The 17,540-nt window shown below is 45.7% G+C and overlaps 1 protein-coding gene across 7 annotated transcripts in view; it reads left to right on the top strand.

Annotated features, from left to right (window-relative positions):
* The window catches only part of LOC109884997 (glutamate receptor 2-like), a 70,617-nt gene that overhangs the window by 41,965 nt on the left and 11,112 nt on the right, over positions 1 to 17,540 (top strand). For 4 of the 7 annotated variants that reach the window (XR_004207630.1, XM_031815985.1, XM_031815982.1 and 1 more), the window contains exons 13-14: positions 7,231 to 7,478; positions 10,045 to 10,159. Coding sequence is in view for 5 of the 7 variants with exons in the window: in XM_031815985.1 (XP_031671845.1) it covers positions 7,231 to 7,478; positions 10,045 to 10,159 (363 nt within the window). In the remaining 2 variants the exon portion in view is untranslated. Of the gene's footprint in view, positions 1 to 7,230; positions 7,479 to 10,044; positions 10,160 to 10,653; positions 10,769 to 17,540 lie in introns of all 7 variants that reach the window. The other 3 variants (XM_031815981.1, XM_031815980.1, XR_004207631.1) reach the window with 2 other exon arrangements.

Raw genomic sequence — 17,540 nt, 5'->3', positions numbered from 1 at the left:
GTCATAGACTGTTCTCTCTGCTACCGCACAGCAAGCGGTACCGGAGTCCCAAGTCTAGGTCCAAGAGGCTTCTAAACAACTTCTACCCCCAAGCCGTAATACTGCTGAACAATGTATGAAATGGCCAACTGGACTATTTACATTGCCAGAGCAGTCAGACCAGCAGACCAGAGCAGTCAGACCGGCAGACCAGACCAGAGCAGTCAGACAGACCAGAGCAGTCAGACCAGAGCAGTCAGACAGACCAGAGCAGTCAGACCGGCAGACCAGACCAGAGCAGTCAGACAGACCAGAGCAGTCAGACCGGCAGACCAGACCAGAGCAGTCAGACAGACCAGAGCAGTCAGACCAGAGCAGACAGACCAGAGCAGTCAGACCGGCAGACCAGACCAGAGCAGTCAGACAGACCAGAGCAGTCAGACCAGCAGACCAGAGCAGTCAGACCGGCAGACCAGACCAGAGCAGTCAGACAGACCAGAGCAGTCAGACCAGAGCAGTCAGACAGACCAGAGCAGTCAGACCGGCAGACCAGACCAGAGCAGTCAGACAGACCAGAGCAGTCAGCCCGGCAGACCAGACCAGAGCAGTCAGACAGACCAGAGCAGTCAGACCGGCAGACCAGACCAGAGCAGTCAGACAGACCAGAGCAGTCAGACCGGCAGACCAGACCAGAGCAGTCAGACAGACCAGAGCAGTCAGACCGGCAGACCAGACCAGAGCAGTCAGACAGACCAGAGCAGTCAGACCGGCAGACCAGACCAGAGCAGTCAGACAGACAGACCAGACCAGAGCACATCACTACGGCTATGTATCATATCACACACACACACACAAACACACACACACACATCAATACGGCCCTGTACGATATCACACACACACACACACGCACACACTCAATACACACGCACACACTCAATACACACACACACATCACTACGGCTATGTATCATATCACACACACGCACACACACACACACACACACACATCAATACGGCCCTGTATGATATCACACACACACACATACACCAATGCGGCCCTGTATGATATCACACACACACACACACACACCAATACGGCCCTGTATGATATCACACACACACACATACACCAATGCGGCCCTGTATGATATCACACACACACACATACACCAATGCGGCCATGCATCATATCACACACACACACATACACCAATGCGGCCATGCATCATATCACACACACACACATACACCAATGCGGCCCTGTATGATATCACACACACACACATACACCAATGCGGCCCTGTATGATATCACACACACACACATACACCAATGCGGCCATGCATCATATCACACACACACACATACACCAATGCGGCCATGCATCATATCACACACACACACATACACCAATGCGGCCATGCATCATATCACACACACACACATACACCAATGCGGCCCTGTATGATATCACACACACACACACACACCAATGCGGCCCTGTATGATATCACACACACACACATACACCAATGCGGCCCTGTATGATATCACACACACACACACACACACACACACATCAATACGGCCCTGTATGATATCACACACACACACATACACCAATGCGGCCCTGTATGATATCACACACACACACATACACCAATACGGCCCTGTATGATATCACACACACACACATACACCAATGCGGCCATGCATCATATCACACACTCTCATAAACACATCAATAAAGCGTAATACACACATCAATACGATCAGACACATTCACATGCCTCAACGCCCAAAATGAACTGGTAGTGACAGGCTGGTAGGGGTTAGAGGCTAGGAAGCAGGGGTTAGAGAGTAGGGGTTAGAGGCTAGGAAGCAGGGTTAGGGTGTAGGGATTAGAGGCTAGGAAGCAGGGGTTAGAGAGTAGGGATTAGAGGCTAGGAAGCAGGGGTTAGAGAGTAGGGATTAGAGGCTAGGAAGCAGGGTTAGAGAGTAGGGATTAGAGGCTAGGAAGCAGGGTTAGGGTGTAGGGATTAGAGGCTAGGAAGCAGGGGTTAGGGTGTAGGGTTTATGGATATATACTGAACAAAAAACAGAAACCCAACAAGCAATAATTTCAAAGATTTTACTGAGTTACACTTCATATTAGGAAATCAGTCAATTTAAATAAATGAATTAGGCCCTAATCTATGGATTTCACATGAATGTGCAGGGGCTCAGCCATGGGTGGGCCTGGGAGGGCATAGGCCTGCCCACTTAGGAATCACTGGCCACTTTAATAATGTCTCCTTATCTTGCATTACTCATCTCATATGTATATACTGTACTCTATACTATTCCACAGTATCTTAGTCACTTTAATTGTGTGTAAATACTGCATCACTCATCTCATATGTATATACTGTACTCTATACTATTCCACAGTATCTTAGTCACTTTAATTGTGTGTAAATACTGCATCACCCATCTCATATGTATATACTGTACTCTATACTATTCCACAGTATCTTAGTCACTTTAATTGTGTGTAAATACTGCATCACCCATCTCATATGTATATACTGTACTCTATACTATTCCACAGTATCTTAGTCACTTTAATTGTGTGTAAATACTGCATCACCCATCTCATATGTATATACTGTACTCTATACTATTCCACAGTATCTTAGTCACTTTAATTGTGTGTAAATACTGCATCACCCATCTCATATGTATATACTGTACTCTATACTATTCCACAGTATCTTAGTCACTTTAATTGTGTGTAAATACTGCATCACCCATCTCATATGTATATACTGTACTCTATACTATTCCACAGTATCTTAGTCACTTTAATTGTGTGTAAATACTGCATCACCCATCTCATATGTATATACTGTACTCTATACTATTCCACAGTATCTTAGTCACTTTAATTGTGTGTAAATACTGCATCACCCATCTCATATGTATATACTGTACTCTATACTATTCCACAGTATCTTAGTCACTTTAATTGTGTGTAAATACTGCATCACTCATCTCATATGTATATACTGTACTCTATACTATTCCACAGTATCTTAGTCACTTTAATTGTGTGTAAATACTGCATCACCCATCTCATATGTATATACTGTACTCTATACTATTCCACAGTATCTTAGTCACTTTAATTGTGTGTAAATACTGCATCACCCATCTCATATGTATATACTGTACTCTATACTATTCCACAGTATCTTAGTCACTTTAATTGTGTGTAAATACTGCATCACCCATCTCATATGTATATACTGTACTCTATACTATTCCACAGTATCTTAGTCACTTTAATTGTGTGTAAATACTGCATCACCCATCTCATATGTATATACTGTACTCTATACTATTCCACAGTATCTTAGTCACTTTAATTGTGTGTAAATACTGCATCACCCATCTCATATGTATATACTGTACTCTATACTATTCCACAGTATCTTAGTCACTTTAATTGTGTGTAAATACTGCATCACCCATCTCATATGTATATACTGTACTCTATACTATTCCACAGTATCTTAGTCACTTTAATTGTGTGTAAATACTGCATCACCCATCTCATATGTATATACTGTACTCTATACTATTCCACAGTATCTTAGTCACTTTAATTGTGTGTAAATACTGCATCACCCATCTCATATGTATATACTGTACTCTATACTATTCCACAGTATCTTAGTCACTTTAATTGTGTGTAAATACTGCATCACCCATCTCATATGTATATACTGTACTCTATACTATTCCACAGTATCTTAGTCACTTTAATTGTGTGTAAATACTGCATCACCCATCTCATATGTATATACTGTACTCTATACTATTCCACAGTATCTTAGTCACTTTAATTGTGTGTAAATACTGCATCACCCATCTCATATGTATATACTGTACTCTATACTATTCCACAGTATCTTAGTCACTTTAATTGTGTGTAAATACTGCATCACCCATCTCATATGTATATACTGTACTCTATACTATTCCACAGTATCTTAGTCACTTTAATTGTGTGTAAATACTGCATCACCCATCTCATATGTATATACTGTACTCTATACTATTCCACAGTATCTTAGTCACTTTAATTGTGTGTAAATACTGCATCACCCATCTCATATTTATATACTGTACTCTATACTATTCCACAGTATCTTAGTCACTTTAATTGTGTGTAAATACTGCATCACCCATCTCATATGTATATACTGTACTCTATACTATTCCACAGTATCTTAGTCACTTTAATTGTGTGTAAATACTGCATCACCCATCTCATATGTATATACTGTACTCTATACTATTCCACAGTATCTTAGTCACTTTAATTGTGTGTAAATACTGCATCACCCATCTCATATGTATATACTGTACTCTATACTATTCCACAGTATCTTAGCCACTTTAATTGTGTGTAAATACTGCATCACCCATCTCATATGTATATACTGTACTCTATACTATTCCACAGTATCTTAGTCACTTTAATTGTGTGTAAATACTGCATCACCCATCTCATATGTATATACTGTACTCTATACTATTCCACAGTATCTTAGTCACTTTAATTGTGTGTAAATACTGCATCACCCATCTCATATGTATATACTGTACTCTATACTATTCCACAGTATCTTAGTCACTTTAATTGTGTGTAAATACTGCATCACCCATCTCATATGTATATACTGTACTCTATACTATTCCACAGTATCTTAGTCACTTTAATTGTGTGTAAATACTGCATCACCCATCTCATATGTATATACTGTACTCTATACTATTCCACAGTATCTTAGTCACTTTAATTGTGTGTAAATACTGCATCACCCATCTCATATGTATATACTGTACTCTATACTATTCCACAGTATCTTAGTCCAATGCTGCTCTGACATATGTATATTTTAATCCATTCCTCACTTAGACTTATGTATATTTTGGGTTGTGAAACTCTTAGATATTACTGCACTGTTGGAGCTAGAAGCACAAGCGTTTAGTTAGATATTACTGCACTGTCAGAGCTAGATGCACAAGCATTTAGTTAGATATTACTGGTTAGATATTACTGCCCTGTCGGAGCTGGAAGCACAAGCATTTAGTTAGATATTACTGCCCTGTCAGAGCTGGAAGCACAATCATTTAGTTAGATATTACTGGTTAGATATTACTGCCCTGTCGGAGCTGGAAGCACAAGCATTTAGTTAGATATTACTGCCCTGTCAGAGCTGGAAGCACAAGCATTTAGTTAGATATTACTGGTTAGATATTACTGCCCTGTCGGAGCTGGAAGCACAAGCATTTAGTTAGATATTACTGGTTAGATATTACTGGTTAGATATTACTGCCCTGTCAGAGCTGGAAGCACAAGCATTTAGTTAGATATTACTGGTTAGATATTACTGGTTAGATATTACTGCCCTGTCGGAGCTGGAAGCACAAGCATTTAGTTAGATATTACTGGTTAGATATTACTGGTTAGATATTACTGCCCTGTCGGAGCTGGAAGCACAAGCATTTAGTTAGATATTACTGGTTAGATATTACTGGTTAGATATTACTGCCCTGTCGGAGCTGGAAGCACAAGCATTTCACTACACTCGCAATAACATCTGCTAACCATGTGTATGTGACCAATAGCATCTGCTAACCACGTGTATGTGACCAATAGCATCTGCTAACCATGTGTATGTGACCAATAGCATCTGCTAACCATGTGTATGTGACTAATAACATCTGCTAAACATGTGTATGGGACCAATACATTTGATTTGATTTTCACTTGGGAGCCAGGCCCACCCACTGGGGAGCCAGGCCCAGCCAATCAGAATGAGTTTTCCCCACAAAGGGCTTTATTACAGACATAAATACTCCTCAGTTTCATCAGCTGTCCGGGTGGCTGGTCTCAGACGATCTCACAGGTGAAGAACCCGGATGTGGAGGTCCTGGGCTGGCGTAGTTACACGTAGTCTGTGGTTGAAAGGCCAGTTGGACGTACTGCCAAATTCTCTAAAACGACGCTGAGGGCGGCTTATGGTAGAGAAATTAACATTGAATTCTCAGGCAACAGCTCTGGTGGACATTCCTGCAATCAGCATGCCAACTGCACGCTCCCTCAAAACATGAGACATCTGTGGCATTGTGTTGTGACAAAACTGCTCATTTTAAACGGGCCTTTTATTGTCCCCGGCACAAGGTGCACCTGTGTAATGATCCTGCTGTTTAATCAGCTTACTGATATGCCACACCTGTCAGATCATGAAACATGGGACCAACACTTTACATGTCACGCCCTGACCATAGAGAGCTTTAAAAATATATATATATTTGCATATTCCCGTTAGGATTTGCCTACTCTGTGAAGTGTGTGTGTGCTGAATCTCAAATCGCCCTCCTTCTAAGCAATGACATTTTTTTGAAACTTTGGCAAAAGGGTTTGTTACAGATTGTAGTTTTGGAAACAGAAAACTGTATGGAGATCAAATGTTTCATTGATGAGAACATGTGCAGAATGTCGTCCAAAACAAGTCAAACATTGAAATACCTTTATATAATGTAAAGTAACGACCCAAACCGGTCTGTATATCAAAACCTGTATATAGTAAAACACACTGGTCTGTGTATCAACACCTGTATATAGTAGAACACACTGGTCTGTGTATCAACACCTGTATATAGTAGAACACACTGGTCTGTGTATCAACACCTGTATATAGTAGAACACACTGGTCTGTGTATCAACACCTGTATATAGTAAAATACACTGGTCTGTGTATCAAAACCGGTATATAGTAGAACACACTGGTCTGTGTATCAACACCTGTATATAGTAGAATACGGTATACCGTCCTACCCTAAGGTGTAGTTCTAATGTTTTGTCTCTCAACAGAGGTCGAAGATATTGCTGTTTGACAAGATGTGGCGGGTGTAGAGGTTAGGGTGTAGTTCTAATGTGTTGTCTCTCAACAGAGGTCGAAGATATTGCTGTTTGACAAGATGTGGCGGGTGTAGAGGTTAGGGTGTAGTTCTAATGTGTTGTCTCTCAACAGAGGTCGAAGATATTGCTGTTTGACAAGATGTGGCAGGTGTAGAGGTTAGGGTGTAGTTATAATGTGTTGTCTCTCAACAGAGGTCGAAGATATTGCTGTTTGACAAGATGTGGCGGGTGTAGAGGTTAGGGTGTAGTTCTAATGTGTTGTCTCTCAACAGAGGTCGAAGATAGCACTGTTTGACAAGATGTGGCAGTACATGAAGTCAGCAGAGCCGTCTCCGTTTGTGAAGAAGACAGCGGAGGGGGTGCTGAGAGTCAGGAAGTCCAAGGGGAAGTACGCGTACCTTCTGGAGTCCACCATGAACGAGTACATCGAGCAGAGGAAACCCTGCGACACCATGAAGGTGGGAGGGAACCTGGACTCTAAAGGATACGGCATCGCCACGCCAAAAGGCTCCCCATTAAGGTGGGTGAGATAGTATAACAATATGTTCTCTAATGTTGTTATAGTATCTTACCTACCCTGATGATCTGAAACACAGTGGTTTATATACAGGCTAGTATAGTATAGTATATTATATTATAGTATAACAATATGTTCTCTAATGTTGTTATAGTATCTTACCTACCCTGATGATCTGAAACACAGTGGTTTATATACAGGCTAGTATAGTATAGTATATTATATTATAGTATAACAATATGTTCTCTAATGTTGTTATAGTATCTTACCTACCCTGATGATCTGAAACACAGTGGTTTATATACAGGCTAGTATAGTATAGTATATTATATTATAGTATAACAATATGTTCTCTAATGTTGTTATAGTATCTTACCTACCCTGATGATCTGAAACACAGTGGTTTATATACAGGCTAGTATAGTATAGTATATTATATTATAGTATAACAATATGTTCTCTAATGTTGTTATAGTATCTTACCTACCCTGATGATCTGAAACACAGTGGTTTATATACAGGCTAGTATAGTATAGTATATTATATTATAGTATAACAATATGTTCTCTAATGTTGTTATAGTATCTTACCTACCCTGATGATCTGAAACACAGTGGTTTATATACAGGCTAGTATAGTATAGTATATTATATTATAGTATAACAATATGTTCTCTAATGTTGTTATAGTATCTTACCTACCCTGATGATCTGAAACACAGTGGTTTATATACAGGCTAGTATAGTATAGTATATTATATTATAGTATAACAATATGTTCTCTAATGTTGTTATAGTATCTTACCTACCCTGATGATCTGAAACACAGTGGTTTATATACAGGCTAGTATAGTATAGTATATTATATTATAGTATAACAATATGTTCTCTAATGTTGTTAGAGTATCTTACCTACCCTGATGATCTGAAACACAGTGGTTTATATACAGGCTAGTATAGTATAGTATATTATATTATAGTATAACAATATGTTCTCTAATGTTGTTATAGTATCTTACCTACCCTGATGATCTGAAACACAGTGGTTTATATACAGGCTAGTATAGTATAGTATATTATATTATAGTATAACAATATGTTCTCTAATGTTGTTATAGTATCTTACCTACCCTGATGATCTGAAACACAGTGGTTTATATACAGGCTAGTATAGTATAGTATATTATATTATAGTATAACAATATGTTCTCTAATGTTGTTATAGTATCTTACCTACCCTGATGATCTGAAACACAGTGGTTTATATTAGAATAGTCTAGTATAATATAGTACAGTATAGTACTCCCCATTCCCAGCTCTGATCACCTGTAAGCCTAGGGAAGACAACACTACTCCAGAGTTCTTGGCAGCTGGAAATAGAACTACACTACCTATAGTTTTTAGTGGCTGGCCACAGGACTACATTACCCATAGTTCTTAGTGGCTGGTCACAATAAACCCCTGCAGTACCTAGGGATGGGCTTCAGACCAATAGTTATCTTGCTTCTTCCTGATTGGCTGAAGAGAGAATGTTGTCGCTAATGCCTGGGTTGTTTTGGAGCAGCCATACTATGAGGGTCAAGATCAGGTTTGGGTTTAGGGCTAGGGCTAGGGGTTGGGTTAGGGAATATCAGGGTACTGAGGAAGGATGGTTGAGGAGTATGCTTACAAGGCCACTAGTGTGATCTTTAATTAGTCAATCTGCATGACTGCTGTGTTTCTTATTTGTTTAAATGCCTATCTGTTGAACTGCTGTCTGATCACTCTGTTTCTCTGGAGTGATGTCTGTTCTCTGACACTGTGGGTCATGTGACTATTATTATTATTTAGGCCTGTTTATTACTGGGTCATATTATTATTATTATTATTATTATTATTATTATTATTATTATTATTATTACTATTATTATTATTATTATCATTATTATTATTATTATTATCATTATTATTATTATTAATATCATTATTATTATTATTATTATTATCATTATTATTATTATTATTATTAATATTATTATTATTATTATTAATATTATCATTATTATTATTATCATTATTATTATTATTAATATTATCATTATTATTATTATCATTATTATTATTATTATTATTAATATTATTATTATTATTATTATTAGTTAGGCCTGTTTACTACTGGGTCATATTATTATTATTATTGTTATTGTTATTATTATTATAATATAAACCAGTTTATTACTTGATAATTATATTATTATTATAATTATTATTATAATATAAACCAGTTTATTACTGGCTATAGCCCAAGCATGTATATTATATTATCTCATTATGTTAGCCCTCTGTACACTAGCCTTTAGCCACATTCCCAATAACAGACGCTGATACATTATGCTAAGCTAATTGCTAATGCTGATTTACAGGATTACGCTAATCCTGGTGCTAATGCTAATGGTTGTAGTAATATTAATGTTAAGGCAAATTGCTAACAGTAATGGTAATATCTAAGGTTAAGGCTAACTGCAAAGGATCAGCTCGGGGAACAGACCTGTCACATCATCCTGTCTCACCAGTGTGTTTTATCTTGGTAGAAATGCAGTGAACCTGGCCGTGTTAAAACTGAATGAGCAGGGCCTGTTGGACAAACTGAAAAATAAATGGTGGTACGACAAGGGAGAGTGTGGCAGCGGAGGAGGAGAAAGCAAGGTTAGCCCCGACCCCAGCCGCCACCAGGCCACAGACTGGTAACTAAGGCCAGGGAGTAAGCAGCACACACACGGCACGGCGCCGACACACACACCTCACCCCTGGGATTCTGGAGCTAATGAACTCCTTGAATGGATCAGGGGGATTGATTGATTGATTTTATTTGGCAGTCATAAAAAGCATATATATATACACATACCATTGAGCTATGTGAAGTAGAGAGGCTGTGCTCTGTGTCTGTGCTGCTTACTCAGGGTGATGCGTTGGTGCCTATCTGTCTGGTTGAGCTCAATGTTCAGCCAGGACATGTAGAGCAACAAGGCCTATCGCCACCTCAATTAGACAACACATAGGAAGGCTAGATAAGGCTTAATAACAGCTGTTGTAGGGAGGCAGGAAGCTACATAAGGCTACATAACAGCTGTATGTCATGAAATAATAACATAACATAACATAGCTAATGTTATTTATGTTATTCCCCGTGCCGTGTGAAGAGTGCCAGTAAACCTAGCGGTGTTGAAACTCAGTGAACAAGGAGTCTTAGACAAGCTAAAGAACAAGTGGTGGTACGATAAAGGGGAATGTGGAACCAAGGACTCAGGAAGTAAGGTCAGTCACAGTGGGACACACACATACACTGTACACACACTGTCTGTGTCAGGCCGGCTAGTATGTGGTGCCGTTTCTAAAGATAGATTTATCAGGTCCAAATAAAGAAAACGTCCTTATAAATCAGATTGTAAAACATTAAGATGATTCAACTTTACAAACGACACCCCATAGGCTAGCAGGGTAAATAAATGTGTGGTTTGAGTTGATGAGACTGCTGTTCACATGCAGTACTGTTTAACACAGAACACACCACAGTACTACACACTGTCTACACACACAAAACCAGTATGTTACAATTCCCTTCATAGGATGCCCGGAGGCAAAGTCAATAATATCCGTAGGGTGATTGGTTGAGCGTTCTTGGTCACTCTGGGCCCTTAACAAAACACAAAACATGGCAGACAATTTCTCCTCGTATCTGAAATCACATCAATGACAGTTCTTTTAAAATTAAAAGACAAATCTAAGATTCCCGCGCAGGAACCTTGTCACCAAGATCGGCTTGCCAGCTCGCTACAGGGTTGGAGTCAAGGTGGGCTTGCCAGCTAGCTACAGGGTTGGAGTCATGGTGGGCTTGCCAGCTAGCTACAGGGTTGGAGTCAAGGTGGGCTTGCCAGCTAGCTACAGGGTTGGATTCATGGTGGGCTTGCCAGCTAGCTACAGGGTTGGAGTCATGGTGGGCTTGCCAGCTAGCTACAGGGTTGGAGTCATGGCTTGCCAGCTAGCTACAGGGTTGGAGTCAAGGTGGGCTTGCCAGCTAGCTACAGGGTTGGAGTCAAGGTGGGCTTGCCAGCTAGCTACAGGGTTGGAGTCAAGGTGGGCTTGCCAGCTAGCTACAGGGTTGGAGTCATGGTGGGCTTGCCAGCTACCTACAGGGTTGGAGTCAAGGTGGGCTTGCCAGCTAGCTACATGGTTGGAGTCAAGGTGGGCTTGCCAGCTAGCTACAGGGTTGGAGTCATGGTGGGCTTGCCAGCTAGCTACAGGGTTGGAGTCAAGGTGGGCTTGCCAGCTAGCTACAGGGTTGGAGTCATGGCTTGCCAGCTAGCTATAGGGTGGAGTCAAGGTGGGCTTGCCAGCTAGCTACAGGGTTGGAGTCAAGGTGGGGCTTGCCAGCTAGCTACAGGGTTGGAGTCAAGGTGGGCTTGCCAGCTAGCTACAGGGTTGGAGTCAAGGTGGGCTTGCCAGCTAGCTACAGGGTTGGAGTCATGGTGAGCTTGCCAGCTAGCTACAGGGTTGGAGTCATGGCTTGCCAGCTAGCTACAGGGTTGGAGTCAAGGTGGGCTTGCCAGCTAGCTACAGGGTTGGAGTCATGGTGGGCTTGCCAGCTAGCTACAGGGTTGGAGTCATGGTGGGCTTGCCAGCTAGCTACAGGGTTGGAGTCATGGCTTGCCAGCTAGCTACAGGGTTGGAGTCAAGGTGGGCTTGCCAGCTAGCTACAGGGTTGGAGTCAAGGTGGGCTTGCCAGCTAGCTACAGGGTTGGAGTCAAGGTGGGCTTGCCAGCTAGCTACAGGGTTGGAGTCATGGTGAGCTTGCCAGCTAGCTACAGGGTTGGAGTCATGGCTTGCCAGCTAGCTACAGGGTTGGAGTCAAGGTGGGCTTGCCAGCTAGCTACAGGGTTGGAGTCATGGTGGGCTTGCCAGCTAGCTACAGGGTTGGAGTCATGGTGGGCTTGCCAGCTAGCTACAGGGTTGGAGTCATGGCTTGCCAGCTAGCTACAGGGTTGGAGTCAAGGTGGGCTTGCCAGCTAGCTACAGGGTTGGAGTCAAGGTGGGCTTGCCAGCTAGCTACAGGGTTGGAGTCAAGGTGGGCTTGCCAGCTACCTACAGGGTTGGAGTCAAGGTGGGCTTGCCAGCTAGCTACAGGGTTGGAGTCAAGGTGGGCTTGCCAGCTAGCTACAGGGTTGGAGTCAAGGTGGGCTTGCCAGCTAGCTACATGGTTGGAGTCAAGGTGGGCTTGCCAGCTAGCTACAGGGTTGGAGTCATGGTGGGCTTGCCAGCTAGCTACAGGGTTGGAGTCAAGGTGGGCTTGCCAGCTAGCTACAGAGTTGGAGTCAAGGTGGGCTTGCCAGCTAGCTACAGGGTTGGAGTCAAGGTGGGCTTGCCAGCTAGCTACAGGGTTGGAGTCATGGTGGGCTTGCCAGCTAGCTACAGGGTTGGAGTCATGGTGGGCTTGCCAGCTAGCTACAGGGTTGGAGTCATGGCTTGCCAGCTAGCTACAGGGTTGGAGTCAAGGTGGGCTTGCCAGCTAGCTACAGGGTTGGAGTCAAGGTGGGCTTGCCAGCTAGCTACAGGGTTGGAGTCAAGGTGGGCTTGCCAGCTAGCTACAGGGTTGGAGTCATGGTGGGCTTGCCAGCTACCTACAGGGTTGGAGTCAAGGTGGGCTTGCCAGCTAGCTACATGGTTGGAGTCAAGGTGGGCTTGCCAGCTAGCTACAGGGTTGGAGTCATGGCTTGCCAGCTAGCTACAGGGTTGGAGTCAAGGTGGGCTTGCCAGCTAGCTACAGGGTTGGAGTCAAGGTGGGCTTGCCAGCTAGCTACAGGGTTGGAGTCATGGCTTGCCAGCTAGCTATAGGGTGGAGTCAAGGTGGGCTTGCCAGCTAGCTACAGGGTTGGAGTCAAGGTGGGCTTGCCAGCTAGCTACAGGGTTGGAGTCAAGGTGGGCTTGCCAGCTAGCTACAGGGTTGGAGTCATGGTGAGCTTGCCAGCTAGCTACAGGGTTGGAGTCATGGCTTGCCAGCTAGCTACAGGGTTGGAGTCAAGGTGGGCTTGCCAGCTAGCTACAGGGTTGGAGTCAAGGTGGGCTTGCCAGCTAGCTACAGGGTTGGAGTCATGGTGGGCTTGCCAGCTAGCTACAGGGTTGGAGTCATGGTGGGCTTGCCAGCTAGCTACAGGGTTGGAGTCATGGCTTGCCAGCTAGCTACAGGGTTGGAGTCAAGGTGGGCTTGCCAGCTAGCTACAGGGTTGGAGTCAAGGTGGGCTTGCCAGCTAGCTACAGGGTTGGAGTCAAGGTGGGCTTGCCAGCTAGCTACAGGGTTGGAGTCAAGGTGGGCTTGCCAGCTACCTACAGGGTTGGAGTCAAGGTGGGCTTGCCAGCTAGCTACATGGTTGGAGTCAAGGTGGGCTTGCCAGCTAGCTACAGGGTTGGAGTCATGGTGGGCTTGCCAGCTAGCTACAGGGTTGGAGTCAAGGTGGGCTTGCCAGCTAGCTACAGAGTTGGAGTCAAGGTGGGCTTGCCAGCTAGCTACAGGGTTGGAGTCAAGGTGGGCTTGCCAGCTAGCTACAGGGTTGGAGTCATGGTGGGCTTGCCAGCTAGCTACAGGGTTGGAGTCAAGGTGGGCTTGCCAGCTAGCTACAGGGTTGGAGTCAAGGTGGGCTTGCCAGCTAGCTACAGGGTTGGAGTCATGGCTTGCCAGCTAGCTATAGGGTGGAGTCAAGGTGGGCTTGCCAGCTAACTACAGGGTTGGAGTCAAGGTGGGCTTGCCAGCTAGCTACAGGGATGGAGTCATGGCTGGCTTGCCAGCTAGCTACAGGGTTGGAGTCATGGCTTGCCAGCTAGCTACAGGGTTGGAGTCAAGGTGGGCTTGCCAGCTAGCTACAGGGTTGGAGTCAAGGTGGGCTTGCCAGCTAGCTACAGGGTTGGAGTCATTGCTTGCCAGCTAGCTATAGGGTTGGAGTCAAGGTGGGCTTGCCAGCTAGCTACAGGGTTGGAGTCAAGGTGGGCTTGCCAGCTAGCTACAGGGTTGGAGTCAAGGTGGGCTTGCCAGCTACCTACAGGGTTGGAGTCAAGGTGGGCTTGCCAGCTAGCTACATGGTTGGAGTCAAGGTGGGCTTGCCAGCTAGCTACAGGGTTGGAGTCATGGTGGGCTTGCCAGCTAGCTACAGGGTTGGAGTCAAGGTGGGCTTGCCAGCTAGCTACAGAGTTGGAGTCAAGGTGGGCTTGCCAGCTAGCTACAGGGTTGGAGTCAAGGTGGGCTTGCCAGCTAGCTACAGGGTTGGAGTCATGGTGGGCTTGCCAGCTAGCTACAGGGTTGGAGTCATGGTGGGCTTGCCAGCTAGCTACAGGGTTGGAGTCATGGCTTGCCAGCTAGCTACAGGGTTGGAGTCAAGGTGGGCTTGCCAGCTAGCTACAGGGTTGGAGTCAAGGTGGGCTTGCCAGCTAGCTACAGGGTTGGAGTCAAGGTGGGCTTGCCAGCTAGCTACAGGGTTGGAGTCATGGTGGGCTTGCCAGCTACCTACAGGGTTGGAGTCAAGGTGGGCTTGCCAGCTAGCTACATGGTTGGAGTCAAGGTGGGCTTGCCAGCTAGCTACAGGGTTGGAGTCATGGCTTGCCAGCTAGCTACAGGGTTGGAGTCAAGGTGGGCTTGCCAGCTAGCTACAGGGTTGGAGTCAAGGTGGGCTTGCCAGCTAGCTACAGGGTTGGAGTCATGGCTTGCCAGCTAGCTATAGGGTGGAGTCAAGGTGGGCTTGCCAGCTAGCTACAGGGTTGGAGTCAAGGTGGGCTTGCCAGCTAGCTACAGGGTTGGAGTCAAGGTGGGCTTGCCAGCTAGCTACAGGGTTGGAGTCATGGTGAGCTTGCCAGCTAGCTACAGGGTTGGAGTCATGGCTTGCCAGCTAGCTACAGGGTTGGAGTCAAGGTGGGCTTGCCAGCTAGCTACAGGGTTGGAGTCAAGGTGGGCTTGCCAGCTAGCTACAGGGTTGGAGTCATGGTGGGCTTGCCAGCTAGCTACAGGGTTGGAGTCATGGTGGGCTTGCCAGCTAGCTACAGGGTTGGAGTCATGGCTTGCCAGCTAGCTACAGGGTTGGAGTCAAGGTGGGCTTGCCAGCTAGCTACAGGGTTGGAGTCAAGGTGGGCTTGCCAGCTAGCTACAGGGTTGGAGTCAAGGTGGGCTTGCCAGCTAGCTACAGGGTTGGAGTCAAGGTGGGCTTGCCAGCTACCTACAGGGTTGGAGTCAAGGTGGGCTTGCCAGCTAGCTACATGGTTGGAGTCAAGGTGGGCTTGCCAGCTAGCTACAGGGTTGGAGTCATGGTGGGCTTGCCAGCTAGCTACAGGGTTGGAGTCAAGGTGGGCTTGCCAGCTAGCTACAGAGTTGGAGTCAAGGTGGGCTTGCCAGCTAGCTACAGGGTTGGAGTCAAGGTGGGCTTGCCAGCTAGCTACAGGGTTGGAGTCATGGTGGGCTTGCCAGCTAGCTACAGGGTTGGAGTCAAGGTGGGCTTGCCAGCTAGCTACAGGGTTGGAGTCAAGGTGGGCTTGCCAGCTAGCTACAGGGTTGGAGTCATGGCTTGCCAGCTAGCTATAGGGTGGAGTCAAGGTGGGCTTGCCAGCTAGCTACAGGGTTGGAGTCAAGGTGGGCTTGCCAGCTAGCTACAGGGTTGGAGTCAAGGTGGGCTTGCCAGCTAGCTACAGGGTTGGAGTCATGGTGAGCTTGCCAGCTAGCTACAGGGTTGGAGTCATGGCTTGCCAGCTAGCTACAGGGTTGGAGTCAAGGTGGGCTTGCCAGCTAGCTACAGGGTTGGAGTCAAGGTGGGCTTGCCAGCTAGCTACAGGGTTGGAGTCATGGTGGGCTTGCCAGCTAGCTACAGGGTTGGAGTCATGGTGGGCTTGCCAGCTAGCTACAGGGTTGGAGTCATGGCTTGCCAGCTAGCTACAGGGTTGGAGTCAAGGTGGGCTTGCCAGCTAGCTACAGGGTTGGAGTCAAGGTGGGCTTGCCAGCTAGCTACAGGGTTGGAGTCAAGGTGGGCTTGCCAGCTAGCTACAGGGTTGGAGTCAAGGTGGGCTTGCCAGCTACCTACAGGGTTGGAGTCAAGGTGGGCTTGCCAGCTAGCTACAGGGTTGGAGTCATGGTGGGCTTGCCAGCTAGCTACAGGGTTGGAGTCAAGGTGGGCTTGCCAGCTAGCTACAGAGTTGGAGTCAAGGTGGGCTTGCCAGCTAGCTACAGGGTTGGAGTCAAGGTGGGCTTGCCAGCTAGCTACAGGGTTGGAGTCATGGTGGGCTTGCCAGCTAGCTACAGGGTTGGAGTCAAGGTGGGCTTGCCAGCTAGCTACAGGGTTGGAGTCAAGGTGGGCTTGCCAGCTAGCTACAGGGTTGGAGTCATGGCTTGCCAGCTAGCTATAGGGTGGAGTCAAGGTGGGCTTGCCAGCTAACTACAGGGTTGGAGTCAAGGTGGGCTTGCCAGCTAGCTACAGGGTTGGAGTCATGGCTGGCTTGCCAGCTAGCTAAAGGGTTGGAGTCATGGCTTGCCAGCTAGCTACAGGGTTGGAGTCAAGGTGGGCTTGCCAGCTAGCTACAGGGTTGGAGTCAAGGTGGGCTTGCCAGCTAGCTACAGGGTTGGAGTCATGGCTTGCCAGCTAGCTATAGGGTTGGAGTCAAGGTGGGCTTGCCAGCTAGCTACAGGGTTGGAGTCAAGGTGGGCTTGCCAGCTAGCTACAGGGTTGGAGTCAAGGTGGGCTTGCCAGCTAGCTACAGGGTTGGAGTCATGGTGGGCTTGCCAGCTACCTACAGGGTTGGTGTCAAGGTGGGCTTGCCAGTTAGCTACAGGGTTGGAGTCAAGGTGGGCTTGCCAGCTAGCTACAGGGTTGGAGTCAAGGTGGGCTTGCCAGCTAGCTACAGGGTTGGAGTCATGGTGGGCTTGCCAGCTAGCTACAGGGTTGGAGTCAAGGTGGGATTGCCAGCTAGCTACAGGGTTGGAGTCATGGTGGGCTTGCCAGCTAGCTACAGGGTTGGAGTCAAGGTGGGCTTGCCAGCTAGCTACAGGGTTGGAGTCAAGGTGGGC

This window comes from Oncorhynchus kisutch, unplaced genomic scaffold (assembly GCF_002021735.2).
Source record: "Oncorhynchus kisutch isolate 150728-3 unplaced genomic scaffold, Okis_V2 scaffold719, whole genome shotgun sequence".
NCBI classification, from domain to species: domain Eukaryota; kingdom Metazoa; phylum Chordata; class Actinopteri; order Salmoniformes; family Salmonidae; genus Oncorhynchus; species Oncorhynchus kisutch.
Note: the sequence above shows the minus strand (reverse complement) of the source record. Positions and strands in the feature narration are given on the sequence as shown.